General features: G+C 46.1%; 1 protein-coding gene across 4 annotated transcripts in view; it reads right to left on the minus strand.

Moving 5' to 3' along the window:
• Positions 1-1,101: 1,101 nt before the first annotated feature.
• Positions 1,102-25,269, minus strand: part of SHISA6 (shisa family member 6) — a gene marked incomplete at both ends in the record, with an annotated part of 244,373 nt that continues 220,205 nt past the window's right edge. For 2 of the 4 annotated variants that reach the window (XM_082605540.1, XM_082605538.1), the window contains 3 exons: positions 1,102-1,652; positions 3,316-3,468; positions 7,246-7,302. In XM_082605540.1, coding sequence (XP_082461666.1) covers positions 1,102-1,652; positions 3,316-3,468; positions 7,246-7,302 — 761 coding nt within the window. The remainder of the gene's footprint in view (positions 1,653-3,315; positions 3,469-7,245; positions 7,303-25,269) is intronic. The other 2 variants (XM_082605541.1, XM_082605539.1) reach the window with 1 other exon arrangement.

Raw genomic sequence — 25,269 nt, forward strand, 5'->3', positions numbered from 1 at the left:
AGGGGGCAGTGATGGGGAGAGAGGAGCAGGCAAGGTGCAGGACAGCCACCTGGGGTCCCCCTTGGCTGGGGCTGAGCTGCCCCTCTATAGAAGCCAGAGCCTCTGTCCTGCCTGACGTGCGTGGTGGGAGCCCTGGGCGATGGGAATGGGCGTCACAGTGGCCTCTCCACCTCCGCTCTCCGGCCAGGGGCAGACGCCTCTTGGGAGAAGAGCAGGGGAGGGGAAGGCAGGCCAGAGTGGCAGGTCACAGTTCAGACCTAGAGGCCTGGAGGAAGTGTGGAGATCACCAGGTTGCTGGGGAGGGCACCCCAAAAGTCCCTGCACCCCGTCCCTGCTCTCTTCTGGGAGGACTAGAGCAAAGCCCCAGCGAACCCAAGGGTGGAATCTGAGGCTGGGGGAGGGGCAGAGACTTGTGGGCGGGGCAGCCAGCTGGAATGGGGGGGGGTTCCCACCCGTGGAGAGGCAGCTGAAGGAAGGGAACCCCTCCCTGTCCCGGGGCTTAGGGGAGGGGCACAAGGCCCCAGGGGGTCGGCGGAGGAAGGGCCACCCAGTGGGGACCAGAGAGTTCCAGCAGGCAGAAGAGAATCATTATTGTGCTTATGGACACAGCAGCTCCCTGGCTCTGAGAGAGCGAGCGGGCAGTTTTTAGGCACTAGAAGATTTCTGTGATGCGGTTTTAAGTAAATGAATGAGACCGAGTAGCCTATTCGGTCAGGGTCAGCCCCTTGACTGCACCCACTGGCCAATTCAAACCCAGGCAGCTTCGGGCCAGGGTCAGGCCAGGGTCTCTGAGCCCCCAGGACGGGGAGAGGGGATGTGGGACTGAAAGGGAGTAGGTGACAGTCGGGGGTGGGGGCGAGACTGGGGCCTAGCCCCGCTCCTCCCTCCCCTTCGATTCTTCTGGAAGAGTGAGGGTGATCGCTCTAGATCCCAGGTCCGAGTGCGCTGTGCCAGACCACCGGCCGTGTGCCAGGAGTGTGGCTTTCCGGGCAAGGGCGGTGCACCCCCAGCTCCCACAGAGGGGTCGAGGGAAGGGAGCCATCCGGAGCCGGAAGCTCTGCTCCAGGCCCCTCTCGACCCCTGGCCTGCCTGCCCTGCCGGTCACACGGTCACTTCTGTCTTGCTGGCTGTGTAGCAGGTGTGGTGGCCTGGGATGTAGTGCAGCTGTTCCACGGTGTTGTGTCTGCGTGAGGCAAAGGCCTGGCGCTTGGCTGCCGTCTGGCTGTGGCCCAGGGTGGCGCAGGAGTTACTGGACGCACTGGGATGGGAGTGCATCTTGGTCATGCGGTAGCGGTCCAGCACGGGCGTGGACACAAAGACATCCGTGTGCGAGATGGCCCGCGACAGGGACTGCTCGGGGAAGGCCGTCCGCTCCGGGGACAGCAGCGGGTCCTGGGAGTGCAGGCGCTCCGTGGAGAGCAGCTGCTCGTCCGACAGGATGCGGTCGTAGGGCATGCCGAACTCATCCGGCAGGCGCCGCTCTGGGGACAGGACCCTGTCCTGAGACATGGCCCGGAGGGGCCGGCGGGGTCGCTCTCGCGGCAGCGGCTTCTGGTGGGACATCTGGATGACGTTGAGGGGGAGGGTGCCACGGGCGGCCAGGTCGGGCAGGTGCCGCCTTCTCATGTAATACTCGTCTGCCTCCTTGTCAGCTGCAGGGGAGAGAGACAGTTCGAGAAAGCAAGAGAGAGAGAGAGAGGAGTGAGCTGGGGCAACACTGTGACAGTGCAGCCAGGATCCAACAAGGATCCTGCAGCCCAGACAGGTAGAGGCTGTGCTTCTCCAGACCCCAGGGGTCTTGTTAAATGCAGAGTCTGATTCTGACCTAGCTCTGGGGTGGGTCTGAGAGTCCGCATCTCTAAGGAGCTCCCAGGCAATTCTGATGACCCTCGTCCCTGGACCACCTTGAGTATCTGGGGTTAATGGACTCCCTCGAGGTCTCCAGGGAGTTCATGGCCGAATAGATGGCAAGCCCGTGACCCTGAACTCCTGCTCCAGTGCTGCTCCTGCCACGCCATGGTCCCGAAACAGAACAGCTCCCTGGGTCTTGCTGAAACACCCAAGGAGCAGCTGGCAGCTTTCTGATGAGGCTCAGAAGCTCTCTCCAAGGAAGTTGGGCTGCAGAACCAGACTCCTGCTAGAATAAAGCAGAATGCTCCATCCAGGAGGGGCTTGTGAAAATGCTTACTGGTAACTTAGAAACATAGTAACACCTTCTCTGGAGTAACAGCCTATGCCTAGGAAGCCAACACATGGGCATCCAGCCTCCACACAAGTACAGAATCAAGTCTACGCGTGCTTCGCCTGTGCCCACAGCACGAGCAGGCCCGGACAGTCCCACGTGTGCACCTCGTTCAGATGTTCCGCCCATCTCTCCGTCCACGAGGCCCCCCAGGCTCACCCTTGAACTCACCCAGGACATGCACAAGCCTTCTTTGCCCCACATTTCAGGAATGAGGCTTCCTACAGACAGCCTTCCAGATCTCTGCAGAATGTGTGATTCCCATTTTTAGCCATAGAAACTCACTGTTCCACCTTGGCGGTGGCTGATATGGACTCATGGGCTGAACTTCTATCACAGTAGGTTACCCTGTACTGTGAAGCACAGGCTCGGCCCTGTAGCTGGGTGGTCATCGAAATAGACTCATTGGGAAATGGAGGCAGAAGGTCCAGGGGTTGGAAAGCTGGAAGAGAAGACCTCTCCTGCCATGTACCTTCTTGACATTGTAACATCTGAAACCCATCAATCCCTAGAGCTCCCCAGACTCAAATGGCAGAGCTGGGACCATGGGATGTACTGGGCTCAACTCATGAAATGGGGTGTGTGCGTGGAGTGGGGAGTCTCAGGTTCCCAAGACAGTGTTAATGGGGTTAGGGAGGGAGCTGGTTTATGGGCCCTTCTACAGCCGGTCTCTGGGAAGAGTCTCAGAGAAAGCTCTGGCATTGAGAGCCTTTACTCCAAGACAGATAGAGAGCAAGGAAGGCCCAGGGTTTGAAGAAGGCAGGTGTGGGGTGAGGCTTGGGAAAGGCTTTCTCCTGTAGTTAACCTGGTACATGAGTTGAAGCACTGCTTCCCATGGGAATGTGGCTCTGAGGATCCCATGGCCTCCATTCTACTGAGGGAGAAGATGGACTCACACTCTAAAGAACAAAAACAAGGGACTTGTCTGTTCTCTTCTACCGTGCTACACCTTGCTCTTTGTTCTTGGGACACCTCACTCCCATGCCCTCAGGTGCACAGCAAGAGAGTGAGACACAGGAAGATGTTGTGGAGGCCCCAGAGGCAGACCCCAGCCCCAGGAAAACCCCACTTACTTAGCCTCTTCAGGGATGAGTACTTGCTGGGATGGGTCTTCACTGCAGACTCGTAGGATGGGGGCAGGTGGGCCAAGTTCTGGAAGGAGCGGGAGAAGGAGAGGTCATAGGGCTCGGTGGCCGATGTCAGGATGTTGTTCATCCGAGGCTTCTCTGCAAAAGAAGGGAGGGGTCATGGCATTAGTGGGGACAAAGGCTGGGGGGCAGGCAGGAAGGAAGCATTCAGGTTCCATCTCTCATCCCCATCCTGCTTTCCTGGCCCCTGTGCTAGGACACCGGTGATGCTGGTGACTCAGCCTCCCTCAGTGCTCAGCTTCAGTTGCCAACAGGCTGGGGGGCAGGTGCTTTTGGCTGCACTGGCCATGATGGCAGGTTACCCTTCCTTGAATGGCAAACTCTTTCTGCCGGTATATCACTGGGCTGTCTGATGAAAATGTAAGCCTCATGGAGCTGAGTGGGGGGTGTCATAAAATCATCTATTTTGGTGTGAAGGTTCTATCCTTTCCCCAATAGCATTAGGCATACTAGCTCTCAGGCTCAGAAAATATCTGAGTTTGAAGGAGGTAGAGTGACCCATCTTGTCTGCATACCCATAGGACTGGGTCCAGGACCCAGCTCCACTGAGACTACAACCCACACTGTCCGCGAGGTCATTTCACCTCTCACACCACCCCTTCCACCTTTGGCTTCTCCAAGCCCTGCAACTGACAAGCCACTGTGAGCTGCAAAGCCACTTCCTCTTGTTCCTGCTCCTTCCTCTGAAGCCCCCTTAGCCATCTCTGAGCTGCTGGAGGAAGGAACATGGGCAAAATGCCTAGTACATCATTCTGTTTTCCTCCCTCCATCCCTTGAGATTACAAAGTCTAAGAGAGAGAAGGGAGAGTTGTTCAGTGCCAGACCTGGGGAAAGGAAGTGGGGAAGACATGGAAGGAAAGAACAAAGAGAAGTGAGGTGAATGACTCATGAGGTGAATGAGTTGGGCTGGGCTCTGGGGGCCAGATTAGGAATAACACAGGAGTCGGGGGAAGAGGAGATGCAGGTATGGGTGCTGAGTGGCCATGAAGATGGGGTACAAAAAGGAATAGAGATCCAAGGCAGGAAGACAGGCATGCCTTGGTGCTTGACTGACTTGAAGCACGGCAAGAAGTTAACAGGTATGGCTGGGGAAACAGTGGTACCATTCCCAGAAAGGAGGCAGCTGGGTGGCTCTTGCATTATCCCTCCATCCTCTTGGTTTGGGACATCCAAGAAAGGGCAGGCTCTAACTTTGGACAAATGTATCCGTGGTCTGTGTCTCCCTATGCCTCTTGGCAAAGAGGGTGCTGTGAACTGTAGGACAAAGAGGACTCCTAGGCTTGGTCCAAGGGCAACCTCAATACAGGGAACTCCTGGCTTCTGTATCCCTTCCTGCCTTCACTGGTACCCCCAACACTGGGGATGGAGCCAGGGGAGCCCAGCCAATGAGCTGGTGTTCGCGCCAGCTCAGTACATATGTGAGGGGGTGGGGGATGCTCTACATCCCTGAGTGATCAGAACATGCTGTACTGAAAGAGCCTCCCTGACACAGATCGGGACAGATACCAGGAAGTGGAGTGGGTAGGAAGCTGGGAGAACTGCTACCCAGAGCTGGCTAATAGCCACAGCCCCTTAGCTCTGGTTTCTTCACTTCTGGCCATGCTGGAGAAGAACGAACTTCCCTCTGCCTGTTGGCATCATACTCCCACTGAGGGCATCACTCAGCTCACCCACTTCCAAATGCAACATTTCTGGATGCTCTTACCCCTCACTGTTCTCCAAAACCTGCCACTGAGCCAAAGCCAGACCTTCCTTGCTTTTTTCCCTCCACTGTGATTGCCCCTGCCCCCTTGCTCATGCTCTCTCTCCTATTGCTATGCCCTTCCTTATTCTTCCTCTATCCAAATTCTCCCTTCCCCCAAGGCTCTTCGCTATGACAACATCACATCTTTAAAGCCGAGAGAGATATCTGATCTTCAAGCCCCTATTGCTCTTCTGGTCAATACTACCCAGTTTAGTGTCTATGTGGTCTCTAATCATTTGACTTGAGTTGGTCTTGCTGATCTCCAAAGATTGCAATCTCCTTGATAGCAGAAGTCTTGCTTTCCAATTTTTCTGATGCCTTCATAGTGCTTGGCCCAAAATAAGGATCCAATGAATGCTCATGTGCTAATCAAGTAGACACAGGCTGCCTCTTCTCTTGAGAGCTGCTCTGCCAGCTCCTGGGAAAAGTGTAACATCTAAGGGAGGAATGCAGAGAAAACCCTGCTTCCACTAGGCTGCGAGCTGTTCAAGGACAGGGATCGGGTCTCATCTACCCTCATCTCCTCGCACCAGGTAGAAAAAGAAGACAGGAAGAAGAGGAGGGAAGAATGGTTCCTCCTTTTGTATTCAGGGGCTGCGCTTGTGTTGGCTTCTTCCGGGGAAAACCGGCTCATGGTTACTCTTTCAGAACGATAACTGAGCAAGCAGAGCATCCTCGTTTGCCTCTTCTGGCTCCTCTCCCTGCTGCTGCTTCATCACCATGGGCATCCCCCGGGCTTTCTGCTCCTGCCTTCTGCTTTTCTCTTTCAGCCTTCTTGCACAGATTGCCCCTACTCCCAAGGCTTCTGTTACTGCTTCCAAAGCATAACTTACATCTTCAGCTGTCATCTCCCTCCAGACTTCATGTCTGCATCTCTAACTGCCTGTTGAGTGGTTTTTCTTGCAAATCCTACAGTCGTATCCGGCTCTCGATGTCCAGATCCAAGCTCACTGTCAACAGCTCCATCCTCAGTACACTGGTTGCTTTCTTGATTCCTTAGATTGTGTTAATAAGACCCTCCATTCTTCTCATTGATCGTGGCTTTGCATTTTACTCATAGTTGACTCTCATCAGCCATATTCAGTTAGTACCTAAGTTTTCCCAATTCTTTCTACAAAATGTTTCATATCTGAACCCTTCTTTCTCTCCCCACTGTCCACATCACCACTGATACCAGCTTCTTTTAACTGATCTCTCTGATTTCTTCCAGTTCTAATTTCTCCTAGGCCCGAAACCTGAAACACCTTATTAAATCGTTGCTTTCATCATATATTTCCACTAGGAGCTGAGCACTGGAGGGGGACATCAAAATAGTCCACTTTTGTTCTCCGATTATAATGCAGAAATAGAGCAGATGAGGGGTAGGTCTCTCTGCCAGGTGAGCTGCAGAATTTATCTTTGTTTTGAGTTTCTCTCTCACTAAAATTTAATGGTGTTTTCATTATTGCACAGCAAAGAAGAATGAAGGTAGCTCACAATTTATGTGGCTTTCACGTTCTACCAAGTTTTGAGCACATACCAAAATATAGTTGTTCACTGTAGTTCCAAATGGTAAGTTGTGATCTGGTGGGAGGACGTTGAAAGCTAAGAGGGAAACATGGGTTTGTAACCCTTTGGCAATTTGCTGCCATGCCTGTGTTCTGCAACTTTCAGGTTCTTCCTCTGCTGGGAAGCTAAAGCTCAGGTCATCCAGTTGGGTTTTGAGTTTTATTAAATCTTAATTAGTTTGTTTTTCACATCTAATGTCATTCCTAAATGGTACCACAAGTAACCTTGGGCAAAGGAGAGTGTTCACTCCTTGCTCTGGACACGTGGAATTTATGGCTGCAAGAAGTGATCAAGATTGCAAGTGAAATGCATTAAGAAAGGGGCTTACTCTTTCCCTTTCATGGCAGAAGATCGCTCTGATATTGGAGACAGACACTAGGGGGACAATTGTGTAAAAGTGAGAGTGAGGCCTTGTGGCCCTGGAGGAGGGCGGGTACCTGGCTCCTTACACCTTAGCTTCAATGAGCCAGTGACCATGTTTGATGCCATAATAGGCATCAGTAGTTAGGATGGAGCCACTTGGAATGAGGATGGAACGCAGAACACTCTCAATCATCTCTCACCATGTGTAGGGGTCTGGGTAGCGCTGCTTAAAATCGGATGGTTATACTGATGATCACCTGAAAATCACAGAAAAAAATTTTTTTAAAGAAGAGTTCAGGAATTCCGTGGTCTCTCCAATACAGAAGCACCTCTCTTGACTTCTACTATGCTTCTCTGAGTCAAAGGTAGCACTTCTAAAAAGCATGGACCTTTGGCTACCCTAGAAATAGGGCAGGGTCCTTCCCCTGCTGTTTTTGTCTCTCTCCTTCTGCATTAGGGCTTCCTCTGTCACCATGATGACCCACCCACATCTGTGGATCTGGCTGACCAGCAATAGAGGCTTTGTTGGGGTGGAGGAGGAGAAGGATGGAGACTAGGGGACATTTGGCAAATACACACATATGTGAGATAGAGAACTGAGCAGGGGAAATAGATCCTTTTTTGGGGAGGAGGGTGTTCAGGTATGGTTAGCCAGGAAGAGGATGCCGTAACTTAAGGTGCTTACACTTTATGGGACTTTGACTTGTCCCAGGTCTTTATACACAGGTACCTGGGTGCATCCTGAGATGTGGCAAGCTGACATGAACTGCCCACTGCCTGGGATCCAGAGTCCTGTGTTCTAGGCTCTGCCCTGCCTATAAGTAACACAGCCTGATATTTCAAAAGCATTGGTTTTAATTAATAACGCAAAAGTCCACATTGATTGAACAAGCCACAAAATTAATAGAGTCATAGTTGCTAAAGCCAGGAGTTCAAGGTATTCTGAGGGCTTCTAAAACTGAATGGTTTGGCTTACCACTAAAGCACAATTCAACATTGTATTATGGCTTCAATTTGACATTGTATTTTTGTTTTTTGTTGGTGCATGCATCTAATTTCAACTAAAGCAAGGGAAAGAGGAGGCATGAGGTCTTAGCTTTAGTTTTAAACCATGGGTCACAGCTCTGCCATCCTCTTAGGTCTAGGTCTGCTTCCATTTCCTGGATGAAACCATCTTTCCTACCTTTGGCATTATACCTTCTGGCTACTCATTCTTTCTTTCTTTCTTTTTTTTTTTTTTTGCGGTATGTGGGCCTCTCACTGTTGTGGTCTCTCCCGTTGCGGAGCACAGGCTCCGGACGCGCAGGCCCAGCGGCCATGGCTCACGGGCCCAGCCGCTTTGCGGCCTGTGGGATCCTCCCGGACTGGGGCACGAACCCGCGTCCCCTGCATCGGCAGGCGGACTCTCAACCACTGCGCCACCAGGGAAGCCCTGGCTACTCATTCTTAAGCTCCTTCACTAGATCCCTTTTTCTCTTTTATTCTCTAAATACTAGTGCTCCATAAGGCTCAGGTGTCTTCATGAAGACTTAAGCTCCACCTTCTTGCCCAAATTGATAGGTCTCAAGTCTACACCTCTAGCTTGAGGTCCATCTGGTCTGCAGGGTTAGATTTTAAACTGCTTATGGCCATCCCTGTGAAATTCCTGCTCTTAGCCCAAACCATCATGTCCCAAAGTGAGCTCATCATTTTATTCTCCAAATGCTCAAGCTCTGTCCATGGTACTGACGTTCCATGGGCTTGGAAAGCGAAACTTCAGTCCTCATTCACCGTTTCCCTCCCTTCATCCTCCGTATCCATCCAGTGAATCCCCAAATCCTCTTCCTATGACCATATCCTAAATCCACAATGTATTTTTTTGTTCATATTTCTCTTAGTTCTAGTCTCTGGCCATTTCCAAGACAAATCATCCTGTGTGCTCCTACCAGACAAAATTTCCCCTACCAATGGAATCATTTATATCATTCCTTTGGTTCAGAGCAGGGTCTTTAAATAGTCATGGACTCTATCCAGTGGGGTATAGGCTTGGGCGGTAAGCCAGCATTTCTCACATGAAGATATTCTCCCTTCCCAAAACAGAATATTAAGTAGTATCCAGGGAAAAACTATTTGCCAAATGCTGGATCTGGATCTGGACTTAAGCAAGAAGAGAGAATCCAGGAAGGGAGATAAAGGATAGATTTGTTCAGCTTGTCCTCCAGAGGCAAGGAGAAAACCAGTTTCATTGTTTTTTGTTGTTATTGTTATTTTTTGGTTTGTTTTTAAACAATACGGCAGCATCAAATAAACAGTTGCAAGAAATGAGAGAACCCAAGTTAAATGGTGGCAGTTAGAAATACGTCTAATCTTCCTTTTCAGAATCTAGGTGTCACCAGGAAAGGGAGATGATTCAGGTTCATTTAATAATCCCTGGTAACCAGCTATGGCCCAGGCTCTGTGCTAAACACTTTCATATTTATTTATTTATTTCTTTAATCTTATTTTTTGACTGCATTGGGTCTTCATTGCTGCGTGTGGGCTTTCTCTAGTTGTGGCAAGTGGGAGCTACTGTTTGTTGCAGTGTGTGGGCTTCTCATTGTGGTGGCTTCTCTTGTTGCAGAGCACGGGCTCTAGGCACGCGGGCTTCAGTCGTTGTGGCACATGGGCTCAGTAGTTGTGGCTCACAGGCTCTAGAGCGCAGGCTTAGTAGTTGTGGTGCACAGGCTTAGTTGCTCTGCGGCATGTGGGATCTTCCTGGACCGGGGCTCGAACTCGTGTCCCCTGCATTGGCAGGCAGATTCTTAACCACTGCACCACCAGGGAAGTCCCTCACATACATTTTTTAAACTAGTCTTTGCAATGATTTTCATTTGAATTTATATTATTGACCTACTGATTTCCAGACACTGCAAAAAACTCCTTAAATATCTTATTTGAAGTAATTCTTCCAATTTTGTTTACAGATGAGTTTACAAACAGGATAAATGTCTTGAACTTAGATATTTTGTTTACAAGTGCAGGGCTTTTCCTTTTGTTTGAACCTTCAAATATTTCGCTAACATTTGATTTTTTTCATATACTGGCATTAAGGAAAAAAATTTAAAGTATAGAGGTGAAAAATTAAGCCATCTTAAAATAACCATTGTGGCATTTTGTTATGTTTTCTTTTGTTTCCCTCCCCCTATACATTACTATGTGTATGTTTACATACACACACACGCACACTTAATATTGCAATGAATAACCATTTGCATTTTCACTTTGCACAAGTGAGAACCAGATTACAATGCTTAAAATGGAGAAAAATATGGTGATCTGATCCTCACACTTGTACGAAATAACAAATGCATAAGGTTATTCATTGTAGCATTTTTACAGTAGCAAAAGAAACAACCTAAATGTTCATACCTATATGTACATACACACACACAGATAAAGGTGTAGTTTCCACATATGTAAATAAGCATATACTGCTTTTAATCTGTTTCCTGTATACTTAATGGACAACATGTCTTGAATATATTTTCATGTTTTGAAATAGTCTGTTATATGATTTCACAATAGTCTTTTCTATAGAATAGTCCATTGTGTGTATATATATATATATATATGTATATATATATATATATATATATATATATAGACATTCCCCTATTAACCTATTAATGTGTATTTGGATTGTTTAAAAGTTCAATAAATGTACACCAAACAACCTTGAACACAGCTCTTTGTCCATGTCTTGTTACTTTAAGCAAATAACTGAAAGCAGCATTTCTTGATCAGCACACTGCCAATTGCCTGGTGATGTGACGAGGTGGGTTAATGGATTTCCTCATATTGAACTATTCATCTATTCATGGGAAATACCTTACTTGATTTTTATGTCTTATTCTTTCATTACAACACTGGGTCCCATTTGCATATATCTTATTTAATTCCTATGTATTCATAAAGAAAAGATGCATTTTTTGGTGCTAACATGGCAGGTTTTTGTATCAAGATAATGATTTTGTAAAATCAAGTGCATAGTGTTCATCCTTCTGTATGCCTTGAAACTATTAATAGAGCATATGAAAGATCTGTTCTTTGAAAGTTTGAAGGAAGGCAATAATAAAAATGCCTGGTATCTTTTGGGGAGTCCTTCGGTTTGCAGGGTGGTAGGGGCCTGGCTTGTTATTTCACTGACTGTACAACAACAACTTTGGGAGACAGATGTTGTTATCATCACCAATTTAGCATTAAGGAAACTGAGATTTGGAGAGGTTGAATAATTTGCCCAACAGGTGAAGCTGGAATGCAAATCCAGGCAGGCTGTCACTAGAGCCCACATCCTTATGTATCCTGCCTGTCATACCTGGCAACATTTTCCTTGCATATTGATTCATTCACATTTTCTAATTCTACCTTCAGTTTATAATTTCTGTTTTTCTTAAATCCATTGAACATTTGAAACTTTATTAGCTTAAAACTGTAACATACCCTCAGAAAACTTCTATATAGGAAATTATATTCCTTTTCTCAGTCTTAATGTTCTGTGTTAATATTTTCTGGATTAGCAATTTATTCCCTTTATTCTTCTTTTTCAAACAACTGCCTCTTTACACATCAGGGATTTTTTCCTCTTCAAATCATGATTTGTTAATTCCTGCCTCCTAATTTTCTTTGGTTTGGTTTGTTATTCTTTTCTAATTTTTGAGCTTGAATCTTTAGTCCATTTATTTTTACTCTTTTCTGTCAACAATATCGGGTCTTTAGCTCTGAATTTGTCTCTGGCACAATCCCATGAGCATCAGTATGCAATGTTCTTATTGCTGTTAAGTCCTAAATGATCTGTAATTACAGCCTTAATTTTCTCTCTGACCCAAGATTTCTGTAGAAGAGCGTTGTTAACTTTCGAAGTGTTTGGGTTTGTCGGTTTGAACTTTTGCCATTTTATTGTATTGCAGTCAGAAAACAGGGCCTGTACAATTTCTGCTTTGAGGAATTTATTGAGGTTTTCTTTTGGGGCCAATATATGATCGATTTTTTGTGAATGTTTCATGAGTTATTAGAGAAAAGGTATTATTTTCTTCTCATAGAGTATAAGTTGACATATATCTATTAAATCAGATACATGAAATATATTATTCAGTTCCTCTCTATCCTAACTCATTCTTTGCCTACTTAATCTGTCAAAGACTGAGGGAGGTGTCTCCAGCTCTCCCACTATTGTTGGGTTCCTGTCATTTTCTCTTTGTATTCATTATAGAATTGGTTTTACATATTTCATAGTTACATTGTTCAGAACAAAAAAGCTCATGGTGCTTATGTCTTCTTTGTGGCTTGTACCCTTTATCAACATTAAATAACACTTTCTGTCCTATTTCATGCCTTTTTTTTGCCTTTAAGTCTGCTTCATCTGATATTTATATTACCAACCCAGCTTTCTTTTTGTTTGCATTCTTCTGATAAACTTTGCCTATCCTTTTGTATGTAACCTTTCTGTGTCATGTTGTTTTATGCTTATCTCTTGACAAGAGTGTACAATTTTACGAAAATTTACCTATGTGCTTTGGCGCTTTCTGAGTTGTCTTGGTGGCTAAAAGTGAGTCCTTCTGGCTCAGAAAATTGTCCTTCCTTCTACTGTTGCATCCCAGCTCCCTGTTATACTTGTATGTATATGATATAATCCTGCTGCCCTCCACACACCTCAAACTCTAAATCATGGTTAATTGACTAGATATGAATACCTGACTCACCTGGGCCAATTGGAGCTCCTTCTCTAGAAATTAGGAACCATTAAAAGAGAGAGATTTGGTCTCTCTGCATGGCTGGACCTATGACATGTAAACTAGGTAGCTATGGCCAGTCTTGTAGATTTGGAAGAGAGAAAGTCAGTCTTTAGAGACTATGGCACATCATGTTTTACAAAAAATGGTGACAGTTATATTTCTAGTCCCACACGCTGTCCCAAAACCTTCCCATTCCCCCATGAGATATGGTCTCTTCTCCATGAAACTGGAGGGCCTTCCTGACTGCCTCAGTGAGCATCGTGCAGCAGAAGTAACACTGCATGCCTTCCACAGCTCTTTCTCTTTTGAAACACTCAGCCTTGGATCCCAGCCACCATACTGTAAGCAAGTCCAGGCCATGTGCAAAGGCTGCCTATAAGGGCTGACAGCTCCAGCTCAGGTATCCATCAACAACCAGTGTCAACTGCCTTTGACTGCATCAACTGTCAACAGATGTATGAGTGAGAAAGACTTCAGATGATTCCAACCCCCAGCCTTGTAGATGTCCAAGCTAACACAAGTGGATCAGAGACGAGCTATACCCACTGAACCCTGCCCAAATCAGAGATGTGTGAGCAAAATAAGTGTTGGTTTTATTGTATTGTTTTCTAAAATTAAAATTTTAAATTTGAGATCATTGTAGATCCACATGCAACTGTAAGAAACAATACAGATATCTTGTGTATCCTTTAGCCAGTTTCCCCAGTAGTAACATTTTGCAAAACTATAGCACTATATCAAAACCAGAATATTGACATCGATGCAGTCAAGGTATGGAACATTTCCATCAGGAGGCAGAAATGATTCCTCATGTTGCCTTTTTACAGCCACACCCACTTCCTTTCTCCATCCACCCCCTCACTAACCCCTGGTAACCATTAACCTATCCATCATTTCTATAGTTTTGTCATTTCAAGAGTGTTATATGAATGGACTCATACAGTATATAATTTTGAGATTGGATTTTTTTCATCAAGCATAATTCTCTGCAGAATCATCCAGGAATGCATCAATAGTTCATTCCATCTTATTTCAGAGTAGCAAATATTCTGTGGTGTGATTATACCACAGTTTAACTATTCATTTGTTGAAGGACATCTGGGTTGTTTTCAGTTTTATGATACTATGAGTAGAGCTGCTATAAACATTCATGCGAACTTTTTTGTGTCCAGATAAGTCTTCCCTTATTTGGGATAAATGCTTAGGAGTGCAGTTGCTGGATTGTTTAGTAGCTACATGTTTATTTATTTATTTATAAAGAATCTGCCAAACTGTTTACCAGAGTGGCTGTACCATTTTACATTCCCACCAGCAATGAATGAGTGATCCAGTTTCTCCACATCCTTGCCAGCATTTGGTGTTGTCACTATTTTTTATTTTAGCCACGTTTAGCCTTGATAGCTATGGAGTGATATCTTTGTAGCTTTTGTTTGCATTTCCCTAATGGCTAACGTTGTTAAACATGTTTTCATGGGCTTATTTTTCATCTGTTTATCTTCTTCAGTGAAATGTCTCTTGATTACTTTTGCTTACTTTCTAATCAGATTGTTTACATTTTTCCTGTTAATTTTTGAGAATTCTTTTTATATGCCGATAATAGTTATTTGTAGGATACACGGTTTGTAAATATTTTCTCCCAGGCTGAAGCCTATCTTATCCTTTTTTTTTTTTTTTTTTTTTTTTGGCGTTATGCAGGCCTCTCCCGTTGCGGAGCACAGGCTCCGGACACGCAGGCTCAGTGGCCATGGCTCACGGGCCCAGCCGCTCCGAGGCATGTGGGATCTTCCCGGACCGGGGCACAAACCCGTGTTCCCTGCATCGGCAGGCAGACTCTCAACCACTGCGCCACCAGGGAAGCCCTTGTCATCCTTTTAACATGGTATTTTGCAGAACAAAACTTTAAATTTTGATGAAGCCTAATTTATCAGGTTTTTTTTTTCCTTTATGGATTGTGCTTTTGGTGTCAAGTCTAAAACCTCATTTCCTGGCCCTAGGTCCCAAAGATTTTCTCCTTTCTTTCGACATGTGTTATAGTTTTATGTTTACATTTAAGTCCATGATCCATTTGGAGTTAATTTCTGTATAAGGCATGAGATTTAGGTTGAGGGTTTTTTATTGTTGTTTGTTTTTTGCCTGCAGATCTGATGTTCAGTTGCTTTAGAGCCTTTTAAAAAGGCTCTCTTTCCTCCACTTAATTGCTTTTGCACATTTGTCAAAAAGTCAGTCGAACATACTTCTGTGGGTCTATTTCTGGGTTTTCTATTCTGTTCCATTGATCTACATGTCTATTCCTCTGCCAATACCAGACAGTCTTGATCATTGTGGCTACATGATATTTCTTGAAATTGAGTAGACTGATCGCTCCCACTTTATTTTTCCTTTTATGATTATTATTATTATTTTTTTTGCGGTACGCGGGCCTCTCACTGTTGTGGCCTCTCTCGCTGCGGAGCACAGGCTCCGGATGCGCAGGCTCAGCGGCCACGGCTCACGGGCCCAGCCGCTCCGTGGCATGTGGGAAATTCCCGGACCGGGGCATGAACCCGTGTCCCCTGCATCGGCAGGTGGACTCTCAACCACTGCGCCACCAGGGAAGCCCTATTTTTCCTTTTAAAAGTTATTTTAGCTATTCTAGTTTTTTTTTTTTTTTGCCTTTCCGCATGAATTTTAGAATAATATTGTCTGTATCTTAAAAAATCTTGAGAAGATGTTGATAGGAATTCTGTTAAATCTGTATATTATTTGGGGGAAATTGTCATGTTTACTCCATTGAATTTTTCATCCCATGAGCGTGATATGTCTCTATTTATATTGTACAATTTTAATTCCTTTGACATTTTTATTATATCTAAAAGTTATTTTCTTGGGACTTCCCTGGTGCAACAATGGTTAAGAATCTGCCTGCCAATGCAGGGGACATGGGTTCGAGCCCTGGTCCAGGAGGATCCCACATGCCATGGAGCAACTAAGCCCGTGCGCCACAACTACTGAGCCTGCGCTCTGGAGCCCGCAAGCCACAACTACTGAAGCCCACACGCCCTAGGGCCTGTGCTCTGCAACAAGAGAAGCCACTGCAATGAGAAGCATGCACACTGCAATGAAGAGTAGACCCCGCTCACCACAACTAGAGAAAGCCCGCATGCAGCAACGAAGACCCAACACACGCCAAAAATATATAATAAATAAAATAAAAATTTAAAAATAAATAAATATAAAGTTATTTTCTTAGTGATTGCTCTAGGGATTACAATATGCATCTTCACTCATTACATTCTTTAGAACTAACTTATTTCCAGTAGAACATGGAAACTTTCCCCAATGTTGCTCCAATGAGCCCTCCCCTATTGTACTATAATTGTCATATATATTATCTATTTATCTATCTTTCTATCTATCTTTCTATCATCTACCTATGTATATGTATACATGTTATACCCAATACTACAGTATTAAAATTATTTACAAAATTTTAAGTCTTTTCAAAAAGTTAAGACATGAGAAAAATATGTGTGCTGAGTCTCTCACATTAACCACATATGTATTGTTTCTGGTGTTTTACATTTCTTCCTGTGAATTTGAATTACTGCCTGGTGCCGATTTCCTTTCAGCCCATGAAGTTTCTTTAGTATTTCTTATAAGTCAGGTCTGCTATCAGAGAATTTTCTCAGTCTTTGTTTATCTGAGGATGTCTTTATTTCACCTTTGCTTTGGAAGGTTAATCTTGCTGGATATAGAATTCTCGGCTGATAGTTTTTCTCTTATCACTTCAAATAGGTATTTCCAACTGCCTCTGGCCTCCATGGCTTCAGATGAGAAGTCAGCCATTAATCATACTGATGCTCCTCTAATGTGGTGAGAGGGCAAGGGTGTCACTCAACACTCCAAATGGAGTGGGTCCCTTCTGATCTAACAGTAGCACAGTGGCCAGTACGCACAGCCTGCCCCATCCTGGCAGAACCTCTGTGATGACTGATCTGTGGGGAGGCTGGAAGAAGTCCTAGGCAAGAATGTCATAAACTCTTACTACTCCTACCTGAAGTTCAGCAGTTTTTCACACATAAACACTTCTCAGATGGTTGGGTACTTTTGGATCAATTTTTAGAGAACTGAAATGGCTGTTTGTATCAATTTTGTCCAGTTTAGCAGCTGTTTGATGAGGAGAGGATTTGCTCACCTTCTCACTGGGCTTTGGCTTACCTCCTCCAGGTTTTAGGATACTTTCCCTGATCACACCCCTGCTCCTGTTTCTCCACCAGGCTGGTGGTGTCTCCCTTGCAGCCTGGAGACCTCGGTGCTCAGCCAAAGAGATGCTGGGGGGAGGTAGGGAAGAAACGGGAGCTCTGGCTGGGTCCTTAGACTCAAGGTGGCTCAAAGGTGTTTTCAAGCCTTTTGTATCAGTAAAATCCCAAATACATTTTAGGCTGAGCATTTTGTATCCACAGAGAATGAGATCTGTGTCCAGACTCATTCACACATTTTAATAGTTAGAATATTGGCTGGGAAAAGTAATTTGGTATTGAAGACACTTCGTAGGAGGGCATAATAGGTTCCAAAATTCCTCTACCCTGAGATAAAGGGAATTACTTCTTGCTAAAACCTGACATATTTTCAGAAATAAAGAGAAAATTCCACATGAGGCTTTTTGCTGGCTTTGCTGTAAGTGGGAACTCCGTGGTCCCCTCTATCTCTTCTTGGTTGCGAGGGGCAACACTGATTCCATGTGAAGACCACCTGGGGCTCACATCAAAGCAGGTACTTGTGGGTCCCTCTAGAACAGTGTTTCTAAGACTGGCTCCATGCAATCTTGTAGATTCCTTGGAATTGCCTCAAGGGCTACTGTATAAGAGATAGAATCTGGTGGGTGATGTTTTACACTGTTGCCCCGACCCTGGCCTCACCCAGAGCAGCTTGGTTTCCATCTGTCTTCTGTATTGGGCTTCTACGTAAGATTTCATTTGGGGAGACAGTTCCAGTGTTTACAAGTTTAAAATCAACTGATCAAGCTCAGTATCTCATCTTAATGGTGAGAAAAGAGGCCCTAAGAAGTGAAGTGACCTGCCTAATATCACAAAGTTGGCGGCAGACAAAGGACTAGGTCTTACTTGTATTCTTTCATGGTGCATCATTGTCCAGAGCTTGTGTGCTATTTGCAAAGACTCCCTTGTGTCCTCCAGCAGGGGTTCCAAAGAACTGTGCATTTTCTGGTGGCTCTGCCCCTCTTTGCTAGCTGCACATGGCTGTAGTGTACACCTGGCTTCCCTGAAATGCTTTGAATTCTGGGGGTGGAGGGAGAATGGGGGGTGGTACTGGGTCACATAAGCATTGGATCTTATCCTTCCTCATGGATATTCACCATGCATGTTAAAAGCTCCAAGAAGTCTAGCCATAAATAACCCACTTAATTAGTTATTTGACCATTTTTTTAAACCCAACGGTCAGGGTGCAGACAGGAAACAGATACACATCCAATTGGGTATTTTAAGGGGACTCTAATAAAGGAACTATTTTCAAAGGTGTGAGCAGGATGTAAGAAGCCCATAAAGGGTAGTACAGTACCCTGGGACTAGTAAGAGTTGGGGGCTTCATTCAAACCTGCCCTGACTGGTAAAGGAAGGGGGTGGCTTCTGCAGCCTAACGTGGGAGAGAGCTCTGTAGACAGGGCCCCCTGACCTTTAGATGAGGGACAAAGCCAGTCCTCCACGAATGTACCAGGAGGTAGCCTAGGAAATAAGTCTCCCAACTTCACTCTCCTTCATCCCTTTGATCTCTTGCCAGGATTCGCTGTTTACCAAACCCAACTAATATCCATAGAACAAACTATCCCAATGAAGCAGTCCATAAAGGTCAGCACCTAGGAGACTGAGTAGGGTGGGGAGTCAATATGGAGGATCAAATGGAAAAACCATCCAACGCAGATGTGCTAACTCTTCCTGACAAATGCTACTCTACTACATCCCGAAGATGGTCTAGGGGGGTTTGGGAAGATGGTGTTCTAGGTAATGGAGTTTTGGGGTGAGTGAGCAGCTAGTTTGTTTGGTTTTTTTTTTTTTTTTTTTTTTTGGCTGCGTTGGGTCTTCGTTGCTGTGCGCGAGCTTTTTCTAGTTGCAGCGAGCAGGGGCTACTCTTTGTTGTGGTGCACAGGCTTCTCATCGCCGTGGCTTCTCTTGTTGCGGAGCATGGGCTCTAGGTGCGTGGGCTTCAGTAGTTGTGGGATGTGGGCTCAGTAGTTGTGGCGCATGGGCCTAGTTGCTCTGTGGCATGTGGGATCTTCCCGGACCAGGGCTCGAACCCGTGTCCCCTGCATTGGCAGGTGGATTCTTAACCACTGCGCCACCAGGGAAGCCCAGCAGCTAGGTATTGATGTGGGAAAGTCAAAAGCAGAATTCATGCCCTACAAAGAGTAGGGAGGCTAACAATTCCAGGAATTTGCCTGGAGCTCCTCTCTACGGTGATGTGATGTGCATACAGTGTGCTGGATTTGGTCTCTCCTTGGACTTATCAGTGGATCACATCTCCATTCCCTCAATTCCCACTCTCCCCTCCCCCTTCTCCTTCAGGGAGTCCTGGGCCTTGGCACAGTGCCCAGTCACGGCCATCAGCCTCCTGATGGATTGAGCTGGATAACATAATTAATTAGCGCTCAGGACTCATGGATCAATATGCTGACAAGACTATAAAGTGACAAAACAATCTCCATCGGAGCTCCAAGGCTGCTTGAAGGAAGCAGAGAAGTAAGGTGGGGCCCACACACCGAGAGCATCTGTGTAGACCATCCGCGGTGAGCAGGCCTCTTAGAATTGGAAGATTCTGCAGCCCCCCACCCCCCGGCCTCTGCAGTTGTGGACATTGCTGGATCCGGCAGTGAGTTTCCTCATATTGGTGTCTGGTTTAACTGCTAAGGGAAGTGGCTAGTTTTCTCTGTGGAGCAAATAAACTGTGTGCTTACATGTGTGTGCATGCAGTTCTGTGTCTGCGTGTTTGCTTATGTGCGTGGTTGGAAGGGGGAGAGGGTGATTTGGTTGGTGGTGGACATTCCTGGTGTGAATTCAGTGATAGATGTAGCAAAAGCAGTTTCCGTTGAGTGAGTCAGAGGAAGGTTACAGGGAACAAATAATACCCAAAGACATCAACAATGATGGGATTAATGGGCTCCTGAGAGTACAAAACAAAGAGGTAGTCTGCATATTGGTTATAGATTCTCAAGTCTCTGGTCTCATCAGCACACACTGGAATTGCTATGATAGCCTCTGAATTTCCTCCCTGCCTCTAGCCTTTGCCCCTTTGGGTCCACCTTGTGCACTCCTGCTAGAATAGTCTTCTTTAAAGAATTACTTTTACAGAATTTGTAAAGGTTACTTTCCATTTACAGTTATTACAACATATTGGCTATATCCCCCGTGTTGTGCAGTGCAGCCTTGAGTCTGTCTTACACCCAAGAGTTTGTACCCCCCACTCCCTCACCCCTATCTTGCCCCTCCCCACCTCCCCACTGGTAACCACTAGCTTGTTCTCTATATCTGTGAGTCTGCTTCTTTTATGTTATCTTCACTAGTTTGTTGTATTTTTTAGGTTCCACATATAAGTGATATCATACAGTATTTATCTTTCTCTGTCTGACTTATGTCACATAGCATAATGCCCTCCAAGTCCATCCATGTTGCTGCAAATGGCAAAATTTTCTTCTTTTTTATGTCTGAGTAGTATAGAATAGTCTTTCTTAAACACCAATTTCACCCTGGCCTTTAGCCTGTAAGTATTACAAACTACCAATAGGTTAAAGCTTACAGAGCACAGGCTCCGGACGCGCAGGCTCAGTGGCCATGGCTCACGGGCCCAGCCGCTCCGTGGCATGTGGGATCTTCCCAGACCAGGGCACAAACCCGTGTCCCCTGCATCGGCAGGCAGACTCTCAACCACTGCGCCACCAGGGAACCCCAGGAATTAGTATTTTTGAAAGCATCCTGGGTGATACATCTGCAGCTGGAATCTGGACCACACTTTGAGAAATGTGGCAGATGTCACTGCGTTTTCATATGATTTAGGCCTATTTCATCTCCCTCAACACTCCAGTGACTTCTAACGACTGGTTTTCCCTCCGCTATTCCCAACCCCCATCACCACCTCAATGCTTTGCTCACAAACATCTTCCACCTAAACCACTCCTTCCCTCCTCTCCTCCTCCAAACCCTTCCAGTCTTTGGTGATAATACTCCAGTTTCATCTCCACAAAGTCATCCTCAGGTCCTCCAATGCACAGTGATGTTCCTTGCCCTTCTGATAACTGGAGCCTTTATGTCTGCCCCCATTTGCTTTTGGTGCCTACCTGTATATCATTTTGCTTTTTTACATCTCTGTCTCATTCATTCACTCTTTCCAAGATGATTAAATACATCGGCATGTAGGGCACTTCTCCCCAGCTATGAATACACTGAACATTGCTGGAGGTGGAGAATGATTGTACTTCTTTTGTGTTTACCTTAACACCATCCTCCCTGGGCTGGGCCCCTCGGGGCACTTGTACAATTTGTTGATGAATGAATGAGTCAATGAATCAACTCTTGAGGCAGTGGAGGATGGGCAAGAGGCCATGGCAATGACATTCGATTGCCCATCCTCCTTTCTCTCTTCTCGTTCTCTCCCTCTTCTTCAGCTCAGAGTGGCAGATTTTTCTGGGCCTGTAGCCAAGTGTGTGGGTTGTAATATTTCGTATGTGTCTGAGTATGAGTGTGTGGCGAGGCATAAGGCACCCCTCCTTCCCCACCTCAAATCCAACCCACATTTCACACTTCTTCTTGAGGATTAATTGCCATTCTAATGCATGCCAGCACAATGCCTTTCATCTTCGGGGCTTGAAAAGGTCGATGCAGAGAGGCAGGCCTGTGAGTCATGGTGTCGGAAGGTGGGATTCCTCCCAAGATGACTGGCTGGTTGCCAATGACACTGTGAGGTCACCCATCTCTGTGCTTCCAGCCATTCTCTCTCCTCGCCTTGGTCTTCTCCTATTCAGAGGCTTTGACGACGGGTCCCCGGGGTCCCACCCCTGAGAGTCTGGCTTCACGTCAGCCCCTCCCTAGTGGGCCTGCTCTGTTTCCCACTTCTGGCAAGGATTGTCATTTTCAATGCTGCCTGAAGAAAACGGCCTCACATGGATTGTCAGTCCCACAGAGGAAAACAATGTGTCTTCTGCCAGATTCACTTAAAAAGACAAACTTTGGGCTCCCTGAGAGAGCTGCTTGCCACCTGCTGGGATCTGCTTCTCCAGGAGAGCTTTGGCTCATCCGGGCCTGGAGGCACCCAAGCAGTGTTTCCTCTGCTTGCAGCTATTGTCATCACCACAGGAGTATTTACCATCCCCTCAACTCCAGGGGACTAGTCATCCACCTGGTAATAAAGACTTGAGCATATTCCTGAGAGCTGTTTAAGTCATACCCATGGAAAGTCAGCCTTGGAATGCCTTGGGATTACCTGGAGCGGGATAGGGGATGAGTCCCAGGTACGTGATACTGTGGCTTTGGGAGAGTGGGATGGTATTGGCCTCTGACACTGGGCCAAACTGGCCCGTCAGGTGGGCTCCCTCAGGGGGTTTAAGGCATATGATAGTCCCTCAGAAGTGTGATTATTGTGAGACTCGATGGCAAATTCCAGATTCTTCTCACCCCCACCCACAGGCATCCCATCCTACAATTTCCTGAGCTTGGTCTAGGCACCTAGCACATCTACTGGGTGACACAAAGTAGCTCAATATTGCAAAAAGCAACTCCAGTTGAAGTAACTAGAACAGAGGGATGATTAATATTTAGAGGGCATGTAGTCTGTGGGGAAACCCTGAAATATCCCGAATAAAAAGTAGGCCACCAGAGGGTCTGCAGCTATTCTGTAACTCTTACGAGCTGTGAGTGTACCCGACATAGCACTGTATTTCCCTTTAAGAAGTGCAATTTTTTTTGTTATCTGGGTCCATTGTTAATCTGCACACCTGTTCTTTACATTACAATACCAACTGGAGGACATTCTAAGCCTCATGCCTGGACCAAGAAACCAGATGCATTGTTATAATTCCCAGTATAAATGGAGTCTTACTGTATTGGGCGAAGACAATCATCTTTTTTCCTATCAGTTCCTGACACTATTTGTCGTGTCAGGCACTTACTGTGCTAAGTAATTGGCAAGTATCATGTCATTGAAACCTCACAGTAATTCTATCAGGTCGTTCACATTTTATCAATGGCACTGAGTTGCCCAAGGTCGCACAGAATATAAGTGGCTGAACCCAGATTCAAACTCATATCTACAGAATCCAAACACAGTGCTCTTGAACTCTACACGGTGCTGCTATCTTGCTAGAATGTGCAAATAGAGACTCGTCTGTAGCATCAACTGCAGAGCTGGACAGAGTTTCTAGGGGGATCCAGGGTCTCTTCTTTGCAAACTGGTAATAAGTGGCTGATACTTGGAGAACATCTCATATAATTTCTAACCTACAGGACCCGTTCTTACACCCACCCCGCACAGCTCTATGAAGCAGTCCCCAACTCAGCCCAGAGCAATGGGCTTGCATCATCGTCCTTGCATTTCCCCATTGACGACAATCTTCTGGCTTCTCATTGCAGCCGTTCTGTTCCTTCACCTAAAAACCATCATCCAATCAGTGCACTCAGCTTAGCAGAAGGTGGCCAGACTGCTAAGGACATAGGTGGCCAGGAGTTCAGGCAGTGGGTGCTCTCCTTTTGGGGACCGTCATGCAGAGCACTGATAATAGGATCTGGAATAAATAACGAGCATGCTGGAGGTCCCCTGCCCTTCCAGGCCTGTTTCCCAGCCCACGACCTTCTTAGAATAGTCCCAGCATATAGCATCTTACTGGCCTCTCCATGGAGTTCCATCTACATGCAACGGAATGATTTCCTGCATTGCTGGAATGTCTCTACCCCCTTGGCTACTGGCTCACTTCTTACCCATCCTTCAAGGCCAGCCAAAAGACCACTTCTTCCACTGCAGCCTTCTCCAGTCTTTCAGCTGCAGGCGATCTCTCCTCACTGGGAACTCCCTTGTGCTTTATAATTTCTTGGGGGCACTTGCCACTTTCTACTTTGTGTTATAATCACATGGGTGCATACCTTGTCTCTTCTATCACATTGTAAGTGCCTTGATGGCGAGTGATAGAGGATTCATCTTTGTATTTCCCAAGTTGTTTAACATAGTGCTTTCACTCAATAAGCATCTACTGGATGAATAAATAAGCCCGTAATGCTGGGCACTTGGGGAGATAGGAGGGTGGATCTGACACAGTCCTACTTGCACACAATCGGTGTTCAAGAAATATTTTTGAATGAAATAATAAATACATGAATATATAATTGCAGAGGGTACATAAAATATTTTGAAAATTTTTCTAAAGGGAAGGCTTCATAAAGAAGGTAAATCTTGAGCAAGGCTACAAAAGAGACTTGATTTTGGACTGGGGGATGGGAAACCAGAGGAAGGCACTTCTTTCCTGCAAAGGAAAGCCAAGAATAAAGAGTGAGAGTGGAGCTTGCAGGAGAGAGGGTTAGGATTAGCTAGAGGGTGTGTGTGGGGAAGGTAGCAATAAAGGTAGGTAGGATGAAGCTAGGTTATGGCAGTTTTTAATGGCAGGTTGAAGACTGACTTTATCCTGATGGTCCCCAAACAGGAGGGTGATATAACAAAGGCCTATTTCCTAAGGATTGATAAATGGGAAGGACTAAAATGGGGAAGGGAAATTAGTTTGTAGGTGTTATGGACTGAATGTTTGCATTCCCTCAAAATGCATGTGTTGAAATCCTAACCCCGAGTGTGATGGTGTTTAGAGGTAGGGCCTTTGAAAGGTAATTAGGTCACGAGGGTGGGGCCCTCATGAATGGGATTAGTGTCCTTGTTGAAGCGACCCCACAGAGCTCTCCAGACCTTTTTCAGCCAGATGAGGGCACAAAAGGAAGTTGGCAGGCTGCAACCCAGAAGAGGGCTCTCCCCAGAACCCGACTATGCTGGTACCCTGATCTCAGACTCCCAGCCTCCAGAACTGTGAGAAATAAATCTCTGTTGTTTATAAGCCACTCAGTCAATGGTAATTTGCTGTAGCCAAGGGACTAAGACTGCAGAAATGCAAGTGGGAGGTAATGGGAGCTGAATCAACCCGAGGTTACTTCCAGATTGAGGTCTCTATAATGTATGGTCTTTAATGAGCAAAGGGCCAGGCAGAAGATGTAAAGAGAGCTGGTAATAAATACTCCATTACATCTCTTCCTTGGAGGACTTGTTCCTGCTTGTTGTTGGCTTCAGCACTTGTCTCAGGCAGACGGGCTAACAGGCAGAGCTCAACTTTGATGATGACCACAACCCAAGCCACTGTCCCTACCCCCAGTCTTAGATCCCTGAGGAGGTCTCTGTTTGGGGCTCTAAATAAAATGTGAGGATGGGGAGAGGTGGAGAGATGCTGTGTCCTGTTCCCACCTT

Source organism: Mesoplodon mirus (genome assembly GCF_964341445.2).
Source record: "Mesoplodon mirus genome assembly, chromosome: 18".
Classification (NCBI taxonomy): Eukaryota; Metazoa; Chordata; class Mammalia; order Artiodactyla; family Ziphiidae; genus Mesoplodon; species Mesoplodon mirus.